Source organism: Lepidochelys olivacea, assembly GCF_965140295.1.
Source record: "Lepidochelys olivacea isolate rLepOli2 genome assembly, chromosome: 7".
NCBI lineage: Eukaryota > Metazoa > Chordata > Testudines > Cheloniidae > Lepidochelys > Lepidochelys olivacea.
Genome location: NC_140417.1, coordinates 17,238,883 through 17,258,378, shown reverse-complemented (window position 1 = coordinate 17,258,378; position 19,496 = coordinate 17,238,883). Strand labels below are relative to the sequence as shown.

The 19,496-nt window shown below is 39.5% G+C and overlaps 1 protein-coding gene across 4 annotated transcripts in view; it reads right to left on the bottom strand.

Moving 5' to 3' along the window:
- Window positions 1–19,496, bottom strand: part of GRM7 (glutamate metabotropic receptor 7) — a 546,447-nt gene that overhangs the window by 116,989 nt on the left and 409,962 nt on the right. For all 4 annotated transcript variants that reach the window (XM_084634422.1, XM_084634423.1, XM_084634425.1 and 1 more), the window contains exon 8: window positions 9,370–10,305. In XM_084634422.1, the coding sequence (XP_084490548.1) occupies window positions 9,370–10,305 (936 nt within the window). The remainder of the gene's footprint in view (window positions 1–9,369; window positions 10,306–19,496) is intronic.

Sequence of the window (19,496 nt, the reverse complement as noted above, 5' to 3'; positions counted from 1 at the left end):
ATACACATTTTTACATTAATGAGGCTATTCTGATAAAATCTATGAAATCACAATCCTTTTAATCCGTCCTCTTTTTTAATCTAAAATATTTAACTTATTATTTGTTTTCATCATTTGTGGGTTTTAAAGAATGTTTATTTTTTTCTTTATTAAAAGACAATGTTCTCATTAAAAATAGCCCATTCTTTTCTTGAAGGAGCACCAGTTCTACGTTGAAGGTCCTTAATTGAAATTCTCAATAGATTTTTAGCAAAGATGGCAAAAACCTTTTTCCTTGAACCTTTTTTTTTAAACGTGGCTTCTCTTAGACCAAATACAAGTGTCAGCTCATTAAATTCCATGATGATCTCTGAAAGACATGGTCTTGAAGCTGACTAAAATTAAAAGCTTCAGTGCCTGACCATGCAGACCACTGACAGCTAGCTGAAAACAAGAGTTCTGCAAAGACTAACCAATAGAACAACGATGGAGGACACGTGATGTGCCATAATTTTATACTGCTATTGCCATCAAAACTAGTCTTCATTTGCATCATCAATTTTAGGGGCTTTCAATTATTTTTTGGTAAATTGTCCCATTGTTTAATATTTGTCATTTTAAAAATGGTTTAAAATTTACTTTCTTTTTAAGTGAAAGCTGAGATTCTCCTTTATATTTCTGTGTGCCCCGAATTACGGGAAGTCTGCAGTCACAGGCTGCATGAGCTACAGACGCTAGTTCTCTCGCTCATACAGTGATACATGCAGCAACAAATGTTTGACTCTGACAGACATCCCCAAAGGTATAGTCGCTATAGCAACTGCCATATCAAGCATTCCTCAGTGAGAAATATAAGCTTGTTCAACCTGGTTAATCAATATTTATATTGCAAAGAACTAGAGAGTATCTCTCTTTTACCAACTGTACAATATATAAAGTGTCACTGCCATGTAATGTGGCATTGTTTAATCTGAATAAGAATCCAGTTGGTGTGTGCCTGTGAATTATTGTATTTATGTTACATTTTATACAATAAGTACAAATGTGTGCTGCCAAATGTAACGGGCATCCTGATTATTCTATCGATTTGAATGGAATAGCCATCCTCAAAAATGTCAGCAGAGGAGTAAGCAGGAGGGTTCCACAATAAATGGGATTAAGGGTTTCACATTTCACACTGGTGGTCATACAAAGAAATGGAAAGGAAAAAGTGACAGAGATTTATGTAATTTGGACACCAAAACAAATTCTTGGCTATGGACAAAGAATACAAGCTGCTGATTGTCCCTGCCCATCTGAATTCATGGCTAAACTGTACCCAAAGAAAAGGATCATATTGGGAGCGAAACCATCATTACTCATTTAGAGTAATAGTTACAACCTTCTTATTCTACAAACATCTCCACAGTAGCTTAAAAACATCCCATAAGGATAACAGAGCTAAGTGCACTGAGACAATTTTGTATCAGTTTTGAGGAAGTGATGAAACAGAGTAACTACCAGTCAGCACAGCAGGGGTTAAAGACAGCCCCTGGGTCCAGCTAGCTCCACCCTGTTATACCTGCAGCCAACGCCAGGCCTGGAGGGAGGAGAAAAGGAGAGATGGTGGGTCTCAGTCTCACCAACTGATGGCTGCCTTCCTGATGGAACTTGGGACCATGACCAGGCCCATCTCAAGACCCACAAGGGGACCCTACAGGAAGCAGGCCACCCAACTAAGTGGACTAGAGGGCCATGCCCCAAACTGAACAGACACTGGTAGGAAGTAGCCCTTTAGACTCCCTGCTGGGAGGGCTGCCCCTGTTCAGGGGTTGACAAACACCAAGCCATGTGCTGGGATCTGGTGGAGAGGGTGGACTTGGGTCCCCCTACCTTCCAGACTGAGGCCGGCAACCAAGCCGGGGGCTGGAGGCCATGCCCTCTAACCACTAGGCAGTCTAGCCATCCAGAATGACCGATCACAGGATGACTTCGATATTAGCAATTACTAAAAATAAAGAGTAATCACAGACATCTGGTGATAACATTCTCAATACAACATATCTAAACAGAATGACGACAGATCCCTATGTAGTACTTCAGTCACCTGATTTGAGGAAATAAGATCTTAGGGGCATATTCTACATCAGTGGTGGACAGCCTGGAGGCCGTGGGACACATGTGGTAATCCGCTGGTGGGCCACGAGACAGTTTGTTTACACTGACCATCCACAGGCACATCCACCTGTAGCTCCCAGTGGCCACGGTTCACTGTTGCTGGCCAATGGGGGCTGCAGGAAGTGGCGCAGGCTGGCTGCTACTTCCTGCAGCTCCCATTGGCTGGGGACAGGGATTACGCGGAGGGGCCGCAGGTTGCCCACCTCTGTTCTACATACACAATTCCATTTGGCAATATAGTTCCAGGCTATAATATGACCTTTAAACTTGGGGAAACCAGAATTTCTTGTACCATAACATTTATAGATAAGGCTTGTTTCCAAATTGCATTTCTTCTTAGAAATGTTAAGAGGGTGGTCACAGGAAGACATATTTCTGTACATATGAAGAAGTTGTGCAATTCTTCTGAAGTCTATGCAAGCATTCTGAACAAAATGCTGAATGTTCTGGTGTAATAATGCAAAGGAGCATTATATTTCTGACAAACCAAGCAGATCCTGGTTTGCCTGCTACAGAACATAGATTGATATTCAGGATTGCCATTAAGCAATCTAATTTTTCATGATTACATTCCAGATATTCAGGGAATTTAATTTAAGTAACAGAAAGTAGATGATAGTTTCTTCCTCTACAGTTATCCAATATTAATTTGTGATTTCACAATGCCTTCATTACGTACGCTTAACATTCGCAGCGGAAGGGAAAAAAGGGCTGGTGCTAGGCAGAGCCGCATGCAATTTTTAAAGAAATTCTGCCCGAGTGATCTACTTTTATGCCCAACGTGATGCAGAAATGTGACTCAAGTCAGCAATATTATTCTACCATCGTTCTCTGAGTTCAAAACAACATAGGTCTGGGACATTTTCCAGAAACTTAAATTACATATGGGGTATACTGACCCTTTAAGGTTATAGAGGAAAGTCTACAAGGCGTTTGGTACTGCGATCAAGGGGTTTTGCCACAAACAAAGGCCCACTGAACAAAGGAGGTAGCTGCTGGGAAAGAGAACCTAGTCCTGAGGTAGGAGGTTTTAATTGTTTGTTTTAACTTTGCTACCAGATCTCAGACTCAGGAAGGCCTGGGTTCTCTGGAGGAAGAAACACACACACAGAGGTGCCATATTGTTTGTTTAAAATAAATCTGGTTTCATCTGGTTTGCCATAATTGCCAATAATTGGGCAGTCTGACACTCCTAGTTCTATAGTCTTACTTGATAGAAAGCCTACTAAAGTCCATGCATGTCTTTCCAATAACTTGCATGAGCTTTGGATGAGGCCTAATTTTCCCCCAACCATTCATCACCAATATCTTGTTGGGACTAAGCCTTTGCTGTCTCTGCCAGCTCCTGGGAAGACATCATCTCATCTGGGTTTCCAGATCAAAGAACATACTGGTTGTGTTTTTGTGTTTAATTTACTGTCTAGGATTTGTGCTGGGTTAGTCTGGGAGTCAATGCAGGAGAATCATTTCTGTAAATATTATTATATCTCTATGTGAACTGAAGGTGTATTTAAACTAAATATTCTATCTGGATTTGATATGTACATTTTTTATCTGTCTGCTTTGTCCTTTATATTACCAAAATTGAAAAACAAATAAGATTAAGTGGAAAAACAGAAATGTAGATAAATAAATGTTTCTAAGATGAAGAATTTTGGAAGTTTCTCCTTCCTATGCAAACTGTCTCCAAGAGCTATCAACTCTGATACAGACAAAGTATTCAATTAAGCAACTTTAACAAATACAAAAGTGAAAAAAAAATCTGAAAGACCGACATACCACAATTAGTTAATTATACACTAATTTTTCAGGCCAGATACTATCTTTGTTTTATTTTTCTTCACCTTTACCATAAATGCATTGCCTCTGAGAAACTTTTCAGTTGTAAGTCTAAAGTAAAATTTATATTAGGGTACATTAATAATAAAGATAGTAACATACTATTATAGAATCATATAATATACATTTCCAAACTATGTTTGAATAATTGCATCATATGACATGATGTCTCTCTGTATGATTATATCTGTGAATAGAAAACAATCAAAAGAAAGCGGACAATGAATAAGTGTAACAAGGTCTCTCAAATTCAATCTGGACTATATCTTTTAAGATTTTGTTTAAACATCAGTGCACTGCTACATGTACATGATCTTCTATCTAAAATGATAAGTAAATCTATTCCAATAATGTTAAAGGATTGCAATCTCTGATATTTATAACTAGTGACACAAATTTGGGGTAATAAAAGGCTCCATTGATACTAACTGAGGATCTGGCCCAATAATTCCTATACTAGATCACACCAGTGGTCATCTAATTCAGTGTCCTGTCTCAAGTAGCACTGGATAATTTAAAGAAAAGCATAAAATCTTCACCTGAAAATATCATACAATTTGAGGTGCTGGGAATTTCTGACTCCAAACAATATGTTTACATCCAAGAATATGAGGATACTTACATCTTATACTGTACCATTTATCTTATGCATATGAAATCTTAATTAAGTCATCCTGAATTTAAAATTGCTTTCTCCACTACCTGACACACAAATGTAGACTTTCCAGTCACATTATAAGAGAGAAAATATCATTCAAAGTTAAAATTGATTAGTAAATAAAGAGCAGAGTGTCAGGGAATAATTGCATTTGATGTTCTGTACAGCAGTCACCTACAAATCAAGTTTTTCAGAGGAATACATTGTTATAGAAACAACTTGTATTACTTCTCTCCTTATCTTTTTACTTTTGTAGTTTAAAGTTTTGGCTCAATTTGGCTTATTGATTTAGTTGTACTTTACTTGACCTTACAGATCAGTCTGTGTTCTTTTCAAGTGCCATTTGTACTGACTCTAACATAAACCTATAACTTCTATAATTAGCTTAGAACTGATAAGTCCCACACATTCACTGAGAATTTAAAATAGTTTTGTTGTCAAAACCAATTATACCAGGAGAGTTAAAACTAATGTTTCTTTTGTACAGCCACTCTCCAAAGGTACATGTTAACAAGCTGTGCTACACCATCATGCTTAGTTGGGCAGCAGATGATGTATGAACATTGTCAACTATCTTGAACCCTAAAAACCCACAAGCACTTCAGTTAAGGACAGCTGTGATTGTTAGAAGCTGCTTAAAGTTCAACAACAAGTGACACATTATTCTCAGAAGGAACTAGCCAGTGCCACGTTCAGGGACATTGTACGAAATATATCTTCAAAAAAGGATGTTTTTTCTACTAAGATGATGTATGAATGGATACTAGTTTCATTGAGAGAGTTACTCTAATTCCACCCAAATCAACAAGAGATTAGCATATACTGTAATAGATAAACTATAATATAAATCAATTATGTTTATAAATTATATGTAAAGAAGTCAATATGTGGATACCTCAGTCAAGAACTAAACAGCCTCAAAAACCTGTTAAGCCTATTAAATATAAGCATATACCAGTTTCACCAAAAACATAACAAGCCCCATAACAAATCAAACTATAATAATTCACGAAACACATGTAGCAGATCAGATATTAAATAGCAAGCAAAAAAAATGGTCAACTGTGTAAATGGCAGTCTGAACGACATGTAAATTAACCAAGTTAATGTAATAGCTCACGCACGAGAGATGGTCTCCAGATAGGTTTTTAAATAAAATTTTCAGTACAGCCTCCTCCCTCTCTGGCCTTCCTTAAACCCCACACTTCCCCCTTCCAGTCTGTTAAAACACAGCTGTTGAGATCATCCTTCTCAGTCATTGTTTTACTACAGCATTACTTATGATATAATTTTTCTCTGCTTTAGTGGCATATCTTTGTCAGAAAGAGAGCAGATCACACACGCCCAATTGATGATATGTTTGTGCTTGTTAGTAAAAGAATAAGCCCACACAATGAAAGTCACAACTCTACACAGAACATCACTTCCTGGTAAGGATAAAATGTTGAGGGACTTTTGTCCTGACCCAACTCCTTTTATTAAAGTTAAGAGAACTGCATGGCTGATCTTCCACACAGTATGTTCAAGAGGAAACTACTGACAGGAAATCATTAGTGTTCATATGAAGACCTGTTTCAGACAAATAGCTACCAGACTGATTTCTGCACAGATCGCAGATTTTGTACGTAAAGAAAAAAGTTTGGTGGCAAGTCTCGTTACTGTGCCTCTAACAGCCCAGTATTCATGAATATCTGTGGAAGCTGGGCAGAACAAGAACAAAGAGCCATTGGATACAATCTGTTGAGATAACAGGCAAACTGTAATATTCTGGTTTTGTGATCATATTGCCCTCTAGGCTCAGATAGAGGATAAGGGGCCAACTACTGGATAGCTAGGAAGATCTCCTTTAGCTCAAGAGGTAGAGGCCTATTGTTTTACGAGCACCATCTTCTCTGTTAGAAGTAAGATTAAGCTAATAAATGTCTGTTGTCTGCAGTGTATGGATTCAAAGAATGACGTGTTTTTAGCTTTGCAGTTCTCATTAGCTTTAAACCCCATGACTTCAAACTTTTGACAATACTATTTGAGATCAGCTAGTTTTTATATCAGTTTGCTTAAGTCTTTTCAAAGAACAGTTTAAACAACACATTTAGCCATCCCTTCACATGTCAACTATAGACTCCGTTCATCACAGCTCAGACAATATTTGAGCATTGCTATTCTGAACATTGCAATTGCTAATTAAGAACACAGTTATGAACAATAAAGAAATGGACCCAATATTGTTTAAAGTTGCTTGTAGTACTTACTTCTTGTTTCTCCTACAAATGCCTCACTGGTGGAAACTGTACCAGGGATACACTCACAATGTGCATCCCCTTCCTGCTGAGATAACATCCCCTTTCTCAGCTAGCACTACACCCCTTTGTGGCTGTGACGGCTGTCATGGAGTCCATTGCAGAGAGGAGACAGTGGTCAAGCTGAGCTGTTGCAATCTTCCCACTGAAGACTTTTGCTGCTGGGGACTCTGCATCCTACTAGTGTAACCCAACTCTGAGACTAGTCTTAAATTGCAAATCTTAGTAAGACAAAAAACTTCTGAATTCTAAAGAACCATTTTTTGTTACCTTGACAGTGAAAACTTCAAGTAACTGAAGTATCAGCCTGCCGAACTTAATGTCCATACTGATGCCCACACAAAAATGTGTTGTGTTATTGATATTTTTAGCCATACTTTAACAGATCATGTGACTTTCTGTATCAGATTTTAGTGATGCAATTTTTTTGTTGTAGCACGTTTACTGCAGGTGTAAAATAAATCATTTGAATGGGGACCTGAACTACCCACTTGCCCACTCACCTAAGCGGAGAAGACATTTTGCCTGTATGAGTAGGCTGAGCTGGGTCAGAGTCTGTGATTCTGGGGTCTATGGGGAGGAAAGGAGCAGAATGGATAAAGTCCCACTTCTCCTTTAATGGAAGGGGAAGTTGGGAGTAGAGCAGCCTAGACACTGTTAGCTCTTTATGAGGCAAGGAGAAAAGTGGTTGTATCTGCTACTTTTTTTAAAGAAGATGGGACAGAGAAGACAGAGCAAAGCAGTCCTTGAGCCACTTTTCACCAGATATTGAGAGGCAGTGAGGATAAAACTGGCCTCTGTGCTGCTGCTCCTTTAAGAGGATGGAGGGGGAGTGCAAAGCAGAGGACTCAGGAGGACAAGAGGAAGTGGGAGGCTGGGATTCTACAAATGCAATAGGAAGGCATCCAGCAGGAGAAATTTTGCAAAGCTCACACTATAGAACCCCCTTTTCACACTCACAAATGGATGCAGTTATGCAATACATCTCCAAAGCTGCAATCACATTCCTAAGCACAATTAAAGTAATCTAAAACTCAAAACTTCACTTAGTCTTGCTCATTGTAGTGGTGAACAAAAGTTTTCTGTTTTTTTCACAGTGCTCATGGATGAGGAAAACACAGTTTAAGGAATTTAATAAGGGGAAATAGGTAACCTGAAGACACAGCTAATGACTGAATTTGAACGGACTCCCTGTACACACATAATTTTGGAAAATATATCATTTTTGGACATGCTGTCTCTGTATCGATTAATGCCTCACTTCTTACTGTGCATTGCTCCACTGTGTAAATAAAATGGGAAGAGAAGAATTCATTTTTGTTTGTTGGTTTGATTAGGGAAAAAGAAAGCACCTACGCCTAGATTCTCAAAGATGTTTAGGTGCCTAACTCCCGTTGATTTCAATAAGAGTTAGGTGCCTAAATACCTTTGCAGATCTGGGCTTTCATGTTTGGGTTGAAGAGTTACAGCAACAACTGCAAACACTAGGCCAAACTCTCAGGTGGAGCAAATTAGTGTAGGCCCACTGATTTCAACAGAGCTATGCCAGTCTGTTTAATTCATAAATTGCACCTTAGAATTGCATCATAAATTGCACCTTAGAATTGATTACTGAGAGTAGCATAGTTCGAGGTTGTCCAACTTGCTCTTGTTTGCATAAGCATCTTTATTTTTAATGTAATGGTACCTTTTCCTCAGCTGACTTGTTTCCTATCTTTGTGTGGGAGAAAACATGTCAAGTCAATTGCTTGTAGGTTTTAGAACAACAACAAAAGGAGGTTGGGTTTTATCTAAAGCCTAGTGAAGTCAACAGGAGTCTTTTAATTCAGTTTAATGGGCTTTGGATCAAGCACATGGATTAGATCCCAGGTTTTGATGCCTATTCTGCAGAACTTAAATGCGTCAGATTCAGTCCTGGGTATTAGCAGAATGTGCTCCACTAATTTTAATGGAATTGGCTTATGCCAGGACTGTATGTTGCTCTGGATGATTTAGAATTGTATTCTTTGTGAAGCAGAAGACTCAGCAGGACAACTGTTCACTCTCCTTAGTGCTGAACTCCAGAAGTGCAAACATGTACAATAATTGCCATGTTTATTTTTTGTTCACAGATGCTAAGTTTCTCTCTCATACTCAAAATAACTTACTTAAGAGCCATCATTTCAGGTAGCATGACAGCTACCCCATTCACCATACTGGAAAGGTACAACTGAAACAGACACAACAATGAAATTAATAGTTCAACTGATTCCTGTTGCTCATCTGCCAATTTATCAAATGAATGGCCCACCAAGTAATTGGAAGAAAAGTAAGGTTATATTCTGCTACACGTAACAGTAATATATTTTATATAGCTAGCTCTTTTTTGGTCTATTCGGACTGTAATTTATAGCTGCAGTGACTCCTGATATATCAGTCTAACAGTTCATTTTCACCTACCTTTTCAGCTGACTGTGCAGTACCAAAAAATATTGGAATGAAGGCAAGCCATACTATACAGGTAGTATACATAGTGAATCCAATGGGTTTAGCTTCATTAAAATTCTCTGGGACACCCCGAGTCTTGATGGCATACACAGTACATGTAACCATTAGGAGAATGCTATACCCCAAGGAGCAAATGATTTGTAGATCCGTAATGTCACATTTGAGAACTCCTCTGGCTTGGTCAGGGTCCATAGTCTTCTGCTCATCATAATCTATGATGATGTTGGGTGGGTCAACTGCAAACCAAATGAAAACCCCTAGAAGCTGAATTGATATTAAACTTGAAGTAATCGCCAGCTGTGATGTTGGGCTTATAAGCCGAGGTGCTGTCACTGACTTTTTGCCCTGTTCAAATATGCGGTAGATGCGGTTTGTTTTAGTTAAAAGGGCTGCATAACTGATGCACATCCCCAAGCCCAAGAAGATACGTCGGAAGGAGCACACTGCAACATCTGGTTTGGCAATCATCAGGAAAGTAATTATATAACAAAGAAATATTCCAGTCAACAGGACATAGCTGAGTTCCCTTCCAGAAGCCCGGACGATGGGAGTGTCATTATATCTAATGAAGGTCGCCATTACAAAAATGGTGGCAATAATTCCAAGCATAGCCAAGAAGACTGGTATGACGGCCCATGGAGAGTGCCATTCCAATTTCACAATGGGTATAGGGCGGCATCCAGTGCGGTTCTCATTAGGTCGCTCATTATATGAGCAGAGCAAACATGTCACCTCATCAGCTTGGTACTGGTACCCATCACAGAGCTCACAGTGCCAACAGCATGGCATCCCTTTAACCATCTTCTTCCTTTCACCTGGTTTACAAGGCAGACTGCAGACAGATGATGGGATCTCACGTATTCCTTTACCCCATTGCATGTCTTCAATCTGTGAAATGAGAAATGTGAAATACAAAGAGGGGGGTTATTTGTATGTTAGTGTCAGGTATTGCTAGGGAATTGAACTGAGTTGTTACTTAGCCAAAAAAATCAAGCAAGCAATAAAAACACAGATGGCTTCATGTGTTTTAGCGGGAATTGAATACGTAAAAGAATAAATGGACACAAATCAGATGTCAAGAATTATAACATTCATAAACCAGTCAGAGAACACTTCAATCTTTCTGGTCACGCGATTACAGACATGAAAGTTGTGATATTACAACAAAAAAACTTCAAATCCAGACTCCAGCGAGAAACTGTTGAATTGGAATTCATTTGCAAATTGGATACAATTAACTTAGGCTTGAATAGAGACTGGGAGTGGCTAAGTCATTATGCAAGGTAACCTATTTCCCCTTGTTTTTTCCTACACCCCCCCTCAGATGTTCTTGTTAAACCCTGGATTTATGCTGGAAATGGCCCACCTTGATTATCATACACATTGTAAGGAGAGTGGTCACTTTAGATAAGCTATTACCAGCAGGAGAGTGGGTTTGTGGGGGGGGGGGGTGAGAAAACCTGGATTTGTGCTGGAAATGGCCCAACTTGATTATCATACACATTGTAAGGAGAGTGATCACTTTAGATAAGCTATTAGCAGCAGGAGAGTGGGGTGGGAGGAGGTGTTTTTTCATGCTTTGTGTGTATATAAAAAGATCTTCTACACTTTCCACAGTATGCATCTGATGAAGTGAGCTGTAGCTCACGAAAGCTTATGCTCAAATAAATTGGTTAGTCTCTAAGGTGCCACAAGTACTCCTTTTCTTTTTGCAAATACAGACTAACACGGCTGCTACTCTGAAACCTGTCTCTAGCCTTGCACTCTTCCATATCTCTGGGCTGGTGAACAAAGGTTTCAAGTACTAGACAAGATACAAACTGTAAACATCTTCAAAATATGCCAAAGCAGAACCAGAAATGACCACTTTATAGGTCCTAACAGACCTAATGTGAATTTATCAGACCACATTCTGATCTTAGTGCCACAAAGGACCACGAGTTCTACCACAGATGCAACCACGAGATGGGAGAGGGCTCTGAGTTACTAAAGAGAATTCTTTCCAAAGTGTCTGGCTGAGGGATCTTGCCTACATGCACAGGATCTAACTGATCACCATATTTGGGGTCAAAAAGGAATTTCCCCCTGGGTTAGATTTGCGGAGACCCTGGGTTGCTGTTTTATTTTTTTGTTTGTTTTTTTTGCCTTCCTCTGCAGCATGAGGGAGGGTCACTTGCAGGTTTAAACTAGTGTAAATTGTCAATTATCTATAACTTTAAGTCTTTAAATCATGACTTAAGGACTTCAATAACTCAGCCAGACACCAGGTTAGGGGTCTATTACAGGAATGGGTAAGTGAGGTTCTGTGGCCTGCAATGTACAGGAGGTCAGACTAGATGATCATGATGGTCCCTTCTGACCTTAAAGACAATGAGTTAGCTTTTTGTGACTATTAATATATATAGGAAAGCTACGGTTTGCAAGTCTTACATGAAGGGTTAGGTCATACTTTCCTGATTTAATTCAAAATTGGTCCTGGCTCAACTTCATTTAATATATTTAAAAAAATTTAAAAAATCACATGCCGCTCCAAATGTTTAATCTTCTTGCTATGCTACCAAGGGACACTGCTGACAATGTTAGAAAAATAATCCCACAATAATAGATATTCCAAAGGTCTGGCACTGTATTAGAAACTTCATTAACCTTCAATATACACAATTTATACACAACTCTGCTGAGTTAAAGGTGCATAATTTATAGAAGCCAAAAGAATATTGACTCCAGTAGTTTAAATGAATAAATATAATTATTTAATTATAATAATAAAGACAAAGTGGTCTCACTGAAAAGCTGGGCACCAGGTGCCAGGAACTACAGAGTTCTAATCCCAATTCTGCTACCGATTCGTCAGATCAACCAAGGCAAGTCACTTACACTCCTTGGGCCAAATAGCCAGGTGATGTAAGTGGTGGTGTAAATTACATAAATTGTAGTAAAGTGGTGAGTGTCTAAGTTACACGCTGAGAAGTCAGAATGAATTGTTGCAGAAGGAAAAGGAAGCAAGAGGGAAATATAAGTGCTGGAACAATTTGTATTGTGGGGGTGCTGAGAGCCATTCAACCAAACTGTAAACCCTGTATATGACAGAAACCGCTTCAAGCCAGGAGGTTTGGTAGCAGCCCCAGCATCCCTAGTTCCAGCACCTATGATAAGAAGTTGAAATGGGATAGGATTTTTAACTCTACAAATCACATAAAAGACAAGACCCCTTAAAAAAAAGACCCTAAAAGAGCAATGAAAAACATAGAATCATAGAATCTTAGGGTTGGAAGAGACCTCAGGAGGTCATCTAGTCCAAACCCCTGCTTTAAGCAGGACCAACTCTAACTAAATCACCCAGCCAAGGCTTTGTCAAGCTGGGCCTTAAAAACCTCCAAGGATGGAGATTCTATCACCTCCCTAGGTAACCCATTCCAGTGCTTCACCGCCCTCCTAGTGAAATAGTGTTTCCTAATATCCAACCTAGGCCTCCCTCACTGCAACTTGAGACCATTACTCCTTGTTCTGTCATCTGGTACCACTGAGAACAGCTGAGATCCATCCTCTTTGGAATCCTGCTGCAGGTAGTTGAAGGATGCTATCAAATCCCCCCTCATTCTTCTCTTCTGCAGACTAAATAACCCCAGTTCCCTCAGCCTCTCCTTGTAAGTCATGTGCCCGAATCCCCTAATCATTTCCGTTGCCCTCTGCTGGACGTTCTCCAATTTGTCCACATCCCTTCTGTAGTGGGGGGGACAAAAACTGGACTCAACACTCCATGTGTGGCCTCAACAGTGCCTAATAGAGGGGAATAATCACTTCCCTCGATCTGCTGGCAATGCTCCTACTAATAAAGCCCAATATGCCGTTGGCCTTCTTGGCAATGAGGCCACACTGCTGACTCATTTCCAGCTTATCATCCACTGTAATCCCCAGGTCCTTTTCTGCAGAACTACCGCTCAGCCAGTCAGTCCCCAGTCTGTAGCGGTGCATGGGATTCTTCCTTCCTAAATGCAGGACTCTGCACTTGTCCTTGCTGAACCTCATCAGATTTCTTTTGGTCCAGTCGTCCAACATGATGAAAAATAGAGGAGATGTTGTCTGTCTTAAGCTTCACATAGTTATACACCCATTTGGTTGTATTATAACCATTTCATAGGTAGGCAGACTGAGAAGGAGAGATCTTAAACTAACTTATTTAAGGTTGCACCACAAGAAAGTTGTGAGACCGAATTTACGCATTCTGATTCCCATCTTCCCCATTCTAACTACCATACAGAGTTTCATAGATCTCATATTTCTATTCTAACCTAATCTGCAGTAGTTGAGGGATTTGTACTAATTTTCTGTGTGCTAAAATATCAAGGAACCATACAACTGAATCCTTAATACATTATCATACTTTTCTTCTATTATAAGCTTATAATGGGTGAATTTCCATATTCTCAAAAGTATTCTATAGCATGGCCTGATATTTGGGACAGCCTAAAGGTATCTCATTTTGTGCATATACTATGTGCAAAGAGAGATAAACAGATGATCAGGCAAAACTATGGAAAGTCCTTTATTTTTTACTGGGTATACACCATGATAGCTCAATATCATTGGCCTCAAAGATTTGTTAGTGTTCTTTTGCTTCTGGCTAAAAAATTAAGAATGAAAATCTGCCTCTCAAATATGCCACCTGACATAGAAGGCTGTCATAGTGAGATTACAGATCTGATTGTAGCTACAGACACTTTCCCCACAAAGAAAAGACCATATCTGAGATATGTTTGTCTTTAAAGTAACTTATTGGTTTATAACTTCTTAAAGAAACCCAAACAACAACAAAATGTTTGTTTATATATTACATATTGTCTATACTTTAGGTCTTAGGTATTTCTAAGGTTATCAGCTTGTTTTCCAAGAGATGGTAAATTATGAGGAGGTTTATTATTATTATTATTATTATTATTATTTATTCTCTTAACTGCCTTGAATCTAATTTTGGTTTTGAAATCCTGCATCTGAAAGAGAATTCTGCTACCACAGTAATTTCCATTTGTCAAATCATATTTGATTACTGCTTGCACTTGCATTATTTACAAAACTGGTAGCTCTTTTTATGCCACACTTCGAATATTTTTTATTAATTGCAGATAGGATCATACCCAGGTAAGATGCAATATTTTCAAAATAGTTCACCTGAAAACATGTGCTTCTGAGGCTTCTTTTAAAGAGGTGAACTGAAATGCTATTTAAATAATCAAATTGGTTGAGAACCTAAACAGTACTCAAGGACCCTTATAATTTACAAATGGACAGTCTTTTTTAAAAAAAAAACAAAATATTTTTTAAATCTGTTCTTCCTTCACATAGCTGACATAACCAAAACTCAAGGTTTTGCTTCTCTTCTTTCAGTTAACGACACTGCTAAAGTCAAAAGCAGCTTAAGCAATGCAAGGGGGTTAGATGTTAGAGAGAGCTTCTCAGCTGTTACTGAAGAAATACAAAAACTGTGTCTTGGCCAGAGAAAAAGCTTTTCATTTCACTGTTACAAAGAAATGTCATTATTTCTTTTATTTGCCTGTCCCTTGGGGCTCCTCATTCAGGCCAAACACCCATCAAAGTCAAGGGGAGTTTTGCTTGTGTAAGGCCTGCAGGGCTAGATTCTTTCTTTTCATGTTTCGAAGGGGTGGAAGCTTCCACTGCATTTTTAACTGTTGAGTATTATTTCTTTCAGGCCCCACTCTGCTGCTGATGGCAAGCTAATTGATAGGAAAGACACATCCGCAATTAGAGTTGAAACAAACAAACAAGATACGTTGGAGAAGAGTCAACATGGCTTCTGTGAAGGGAAATCATGCCTCACCAATGTATTAGAATTCTCTGAGGGGGTCAACAAGCATACGGACAAGGGTGATCTAGTTGATATAGTGTACCTGGACTTTTAGAAAGCCTTTGACAAGGTCCCTCACCACAGATTCTTAAGTAAACTAAGCAGTCATGGGATAAGAGGGAAGGTCCTTTTGTGGATCAATAACTGGTTAAAAGATAGGAAACAAAAGGTAGGAATAAATAGTTCAATAAACTGTTCAATATTTTCATAAATGTTCTGGAAAAGGAGCTAAACAGTGAGATGGCAAAATTTGCCGACAAATTACTAAAGATAGTTAAGTCCAAAGCTGATTGTGAAGAGTTACAAAGGGGTCTCACAAAACTGGGTAACTGAGCAGATAAAACTCAATGCTGATAAATGCAAAGTAAGACACTTTAGAAAACATAATCGCAACTATACATAAAAAATGATGGGCTTTAAATTAAGTGTTACCACTCAAAGATCTTTGAGGGTAATTCTCTGAAAACATCTGCTTAATGTGCAGTGGCAGTCAAAAAGCTAACAGAATGTCAGGAACCACTAGGAAAGAGATAGATAATAACAGAAAAATCATAATGCCACTATATAAATGCATGGTATGCTCACACCTTGAATAATGCATGCAGTTCTGGTCGCCATATCTCAAAAAAATATATTAGAATTGGGAAAAGTACAGACAAGGACAACAAAAATTATTAGGGGTATGGAACAGATTCCATATGAGGAGAGGTTAAGAAGATTGGGCCTTAGAAAAGATACAACTAAGGCAGTATATGATAGAGGCTGATACAATCATGAATGATGTAGTGGAAGTGAATATTTACTCCTTCACATAACACAAGAACCAGGGGTCACCCAATTAAATTAATAGGCAGAAGGTTTAAAACAAACAAAAGGAACGCTTCTTCACACAATGCCCAGTTAACCAGTGGAACTTGTTGTCAGGAGATGTTGTGAAGGCTAAAAGTGTAAGTACTTCACACAACACACATTCAACTTAAGGAACACATTGTCGTGTGGTATTGTGAAGGCCACAAGTATAACTGGGATCAAAAAAAGAATTAGATAAGTTCATGGAGGACAGGTTGATCAATGGGTTGTTATCCAAGAAGGTCAGGATGCAACCCCATACTCTGGGTGTCCCTAAACCTCTGACTGCCAAAAGCTGGGACTGGACAATGGGGAATGGATCACTCAATTTCCCTGTTCAGTGCATTCCCTCCAAAGCTTTTGGCACTAGCCACTGTTGGAAGAAAGGATACTGGGCTAGACAGACCATTGGTTTGACCCAGTGTGGCCATTCTCATGCAGTGATACAATCTGGAAGAAAACAAAGCATCAGATTGTCCCATGACAAGTACAAACTGAACCCACTTCATCCAGGAGCCTATTTCTCAAATGGGCCAACTCCCAACATAGTAAAGTATTTTGTGAGGAGAACAACTACAAAGTGAGAGTGTATGTTAACAGCACCCTGCCATTTCCTCCAATCTGAGTGCCTGAAAATATCTTTCTTAATCACATCCATACCAAAGAGGTTTACAATTTGTGGAGGCAATGTGGCCTAGACAACAGAATAACAAACTTGGACTCAGGGGATTGGAATTCTCATCCTGGATCTGCCACTGGCCTGTTGGGTGATTTTCAGCACATCATTTCTCCTCTGAGTGTTGCAAAACTCTGGCTATCTAACACAAAAGCTATTTGATGGCATATGCCATACTTAAACCACTATTCTGTAGCAAAGCAGTGGTTCTTGTGTAGATGCTTGTGATGGTGTGTATGTTTTAAAAGAGACAGGGTGTCTACACTTGTAGCACAAAGATGGAGCTGAATCCACTGTATCAGAGGTTCATTGTTTATAATTCAGAAGCATTTCTCTGACATCCCTACCTTGATTCAGATACTTAAAATGGGGAGAGAATTGTTGTGTTGAAATCAGAAGGGCACCAGATGTTACTACAGCACCTTGTTCTAGGAACACCTGGTACAAGTTCTTTAGCACTTATTACTGTTGCTTTACATCACCTCTTGATCTTATTTCAACAGCTCATCTGGCAGGAAAAAAAAAGAGACAATCCTTGATGGGGCAAAGCAATGTCACTGGTTCTACAAGGAACACAAAAACAATACCCACACTGCTTCCCAGACGTGAACGCACAAACACTTTCACACATATTCACATGATTAACCAGGTAGCGAGCAGGACTGCACAGAGTAATACACGGAGGGCAGGGGAGGTACTTCCATGTGTTCAAGTTTTTTAAATTAAGAATGTAGCATAGATCTATCCAGCTGACCGGTTCAGTATAAAGAGGATTCTACTTCAGTAAGATTGTCTCTTTCTTGAAACACATTTATCATTCAAATTGTGGGAGGAATTTACGTCTTTCCTTGCTAATAAAAATAGTCCTATTCAAGACAGTTTTCCTCCTACCAGAAAGACAAGGAGCAAAGAAAAAAATCTTTTATCCTGGCTGGATTTGGCTGGCTTCCATCCTTTGATGAAGAGCATGCTTGAGGGAAACAAATGCTACCCATCTGCATATAGAAATTTTGCATGTCATGGTTTGTGGAGGCCATTGGGAAGGGCACTACAATGAAATATCATCACCTCCTTCCTATTCACTCAGCTGAAATGTGTGAATGTTTGGATTCTGTTCCAGGTAATGACCTAGATTTCCAGAAATGCATGCCTATTTTCTGTGAATAATTACTATGATGCCTGCAAATTTTAATTGCATGCACATGTTTGCAGGTGCTACTGCATTCACACCGGAGGAAAAGCTGAAATCACAGGCTCTTGATTACGATTTGAAATTCATCTATCCCTTCAGTCCTGAACCTTCCTTTTAATGTAGAAGTGATTAAGAAAGAGGCTATTCCAAAGGCATCTGAAGAGAGCCTGGTAGTTTGTTTTCTGGCCCTATAAGGCACAGATATGGTGTTGGTGTGTTTGATGGATGACCTCAGAGTGATAATCCATTACTTACATACCAATCATGTAAGATTTCCCCATTGGTTTGGACACTGTTGGTCAGAAAGTAATACTGATCTGACTGTGAGGACTGGATTGTTCTAAGTCATTATTCTGGGATAAGTACTATTTAGTACCTTTTATCTGCACCAATTCCACTTTTTCCACACACACCTCTCATGTGGGTTGGTTTTATTTCCATTGTTTTACTGTGTATGCAAAGTTAGGTGAAATGGAGTATGATGCTGAGTGTTGATAGTCATTATCTTTATTACCACAGTAACAAAGACTTAAAGGCAATGTTATTGCAAAGTGATTTCCAAACATTATCTGTTAAAAAAAAAAAACATCACCAGGACTGGCAGGGTATTCACCCATGTCCCTTTGCAACATGACCTCTGACACAGTTGCCATGGACTCTTTTTCCATTCCTTTTCTCCCTTTCTTTTCCTGTCCTGTTTATTCTGGTCCCTTTGTGGCCCTTTTACATGTTTTTGCTAACTCTTGTCTCCCTTCCATTTGGTTACACTATTTCCCCCTTCCCTTGCTGCTCCCTCACTCACCAGAAGGATACATGCAGCTTGTGGCTGGGAGCATCCTTTGGTGACACTCGAAGTGTTATGGGAGCAGAGAAAAGAAACTCGGGCGGACGGGCTGCTTCCTGAACCTTCAGGCCTGTATGTCCTAGCTACTCCTTGCCCCCAAATTACTGTATGGTAAGAGAAGGTCTACACTTATGATGGGGGTGTAGAGTACAGAGAGTGCATGCCAAACTAGCATGCTCATAAACAGCAGTATAGATAGTAAGGTACTGCTTAGGTGACCAGAGTGCCCTGCATGTCTTAAGCCTAGGGTATATACCCTACACTGCTCTCTACACACCCAAGCACTGCTTATTTGTAGTAGCGTCCATATTTGTAGTAGGGTCCCAGCTGCCGACCCACTGCTGGAGTCTTTCCTTGCTGCAGTGAAAGACTCCAGTAGTGGGGGAAGGTTCTGGCACGGGGAGGTAGAAGGGAAAAGCTCTGGCAGCTCCCCCCTCCCAGAGCCGTTCCCTGCCCTGTGTAGCTACACACCACAGTGAGCATGGACACAGCCTGCCTTTCACTGAAGTAGCTACATGTACCCTACAAAGGGTTACAAGTGTGGACAAGTGTAGACAAGGTCTAAGAGGCTGTACACAGGGCTTTATCTAAAGAACATCTGGAAACTTCAAATGAAGCAGCACTCCTGTTTACCAGTACTTCTTGCAGGAAATAC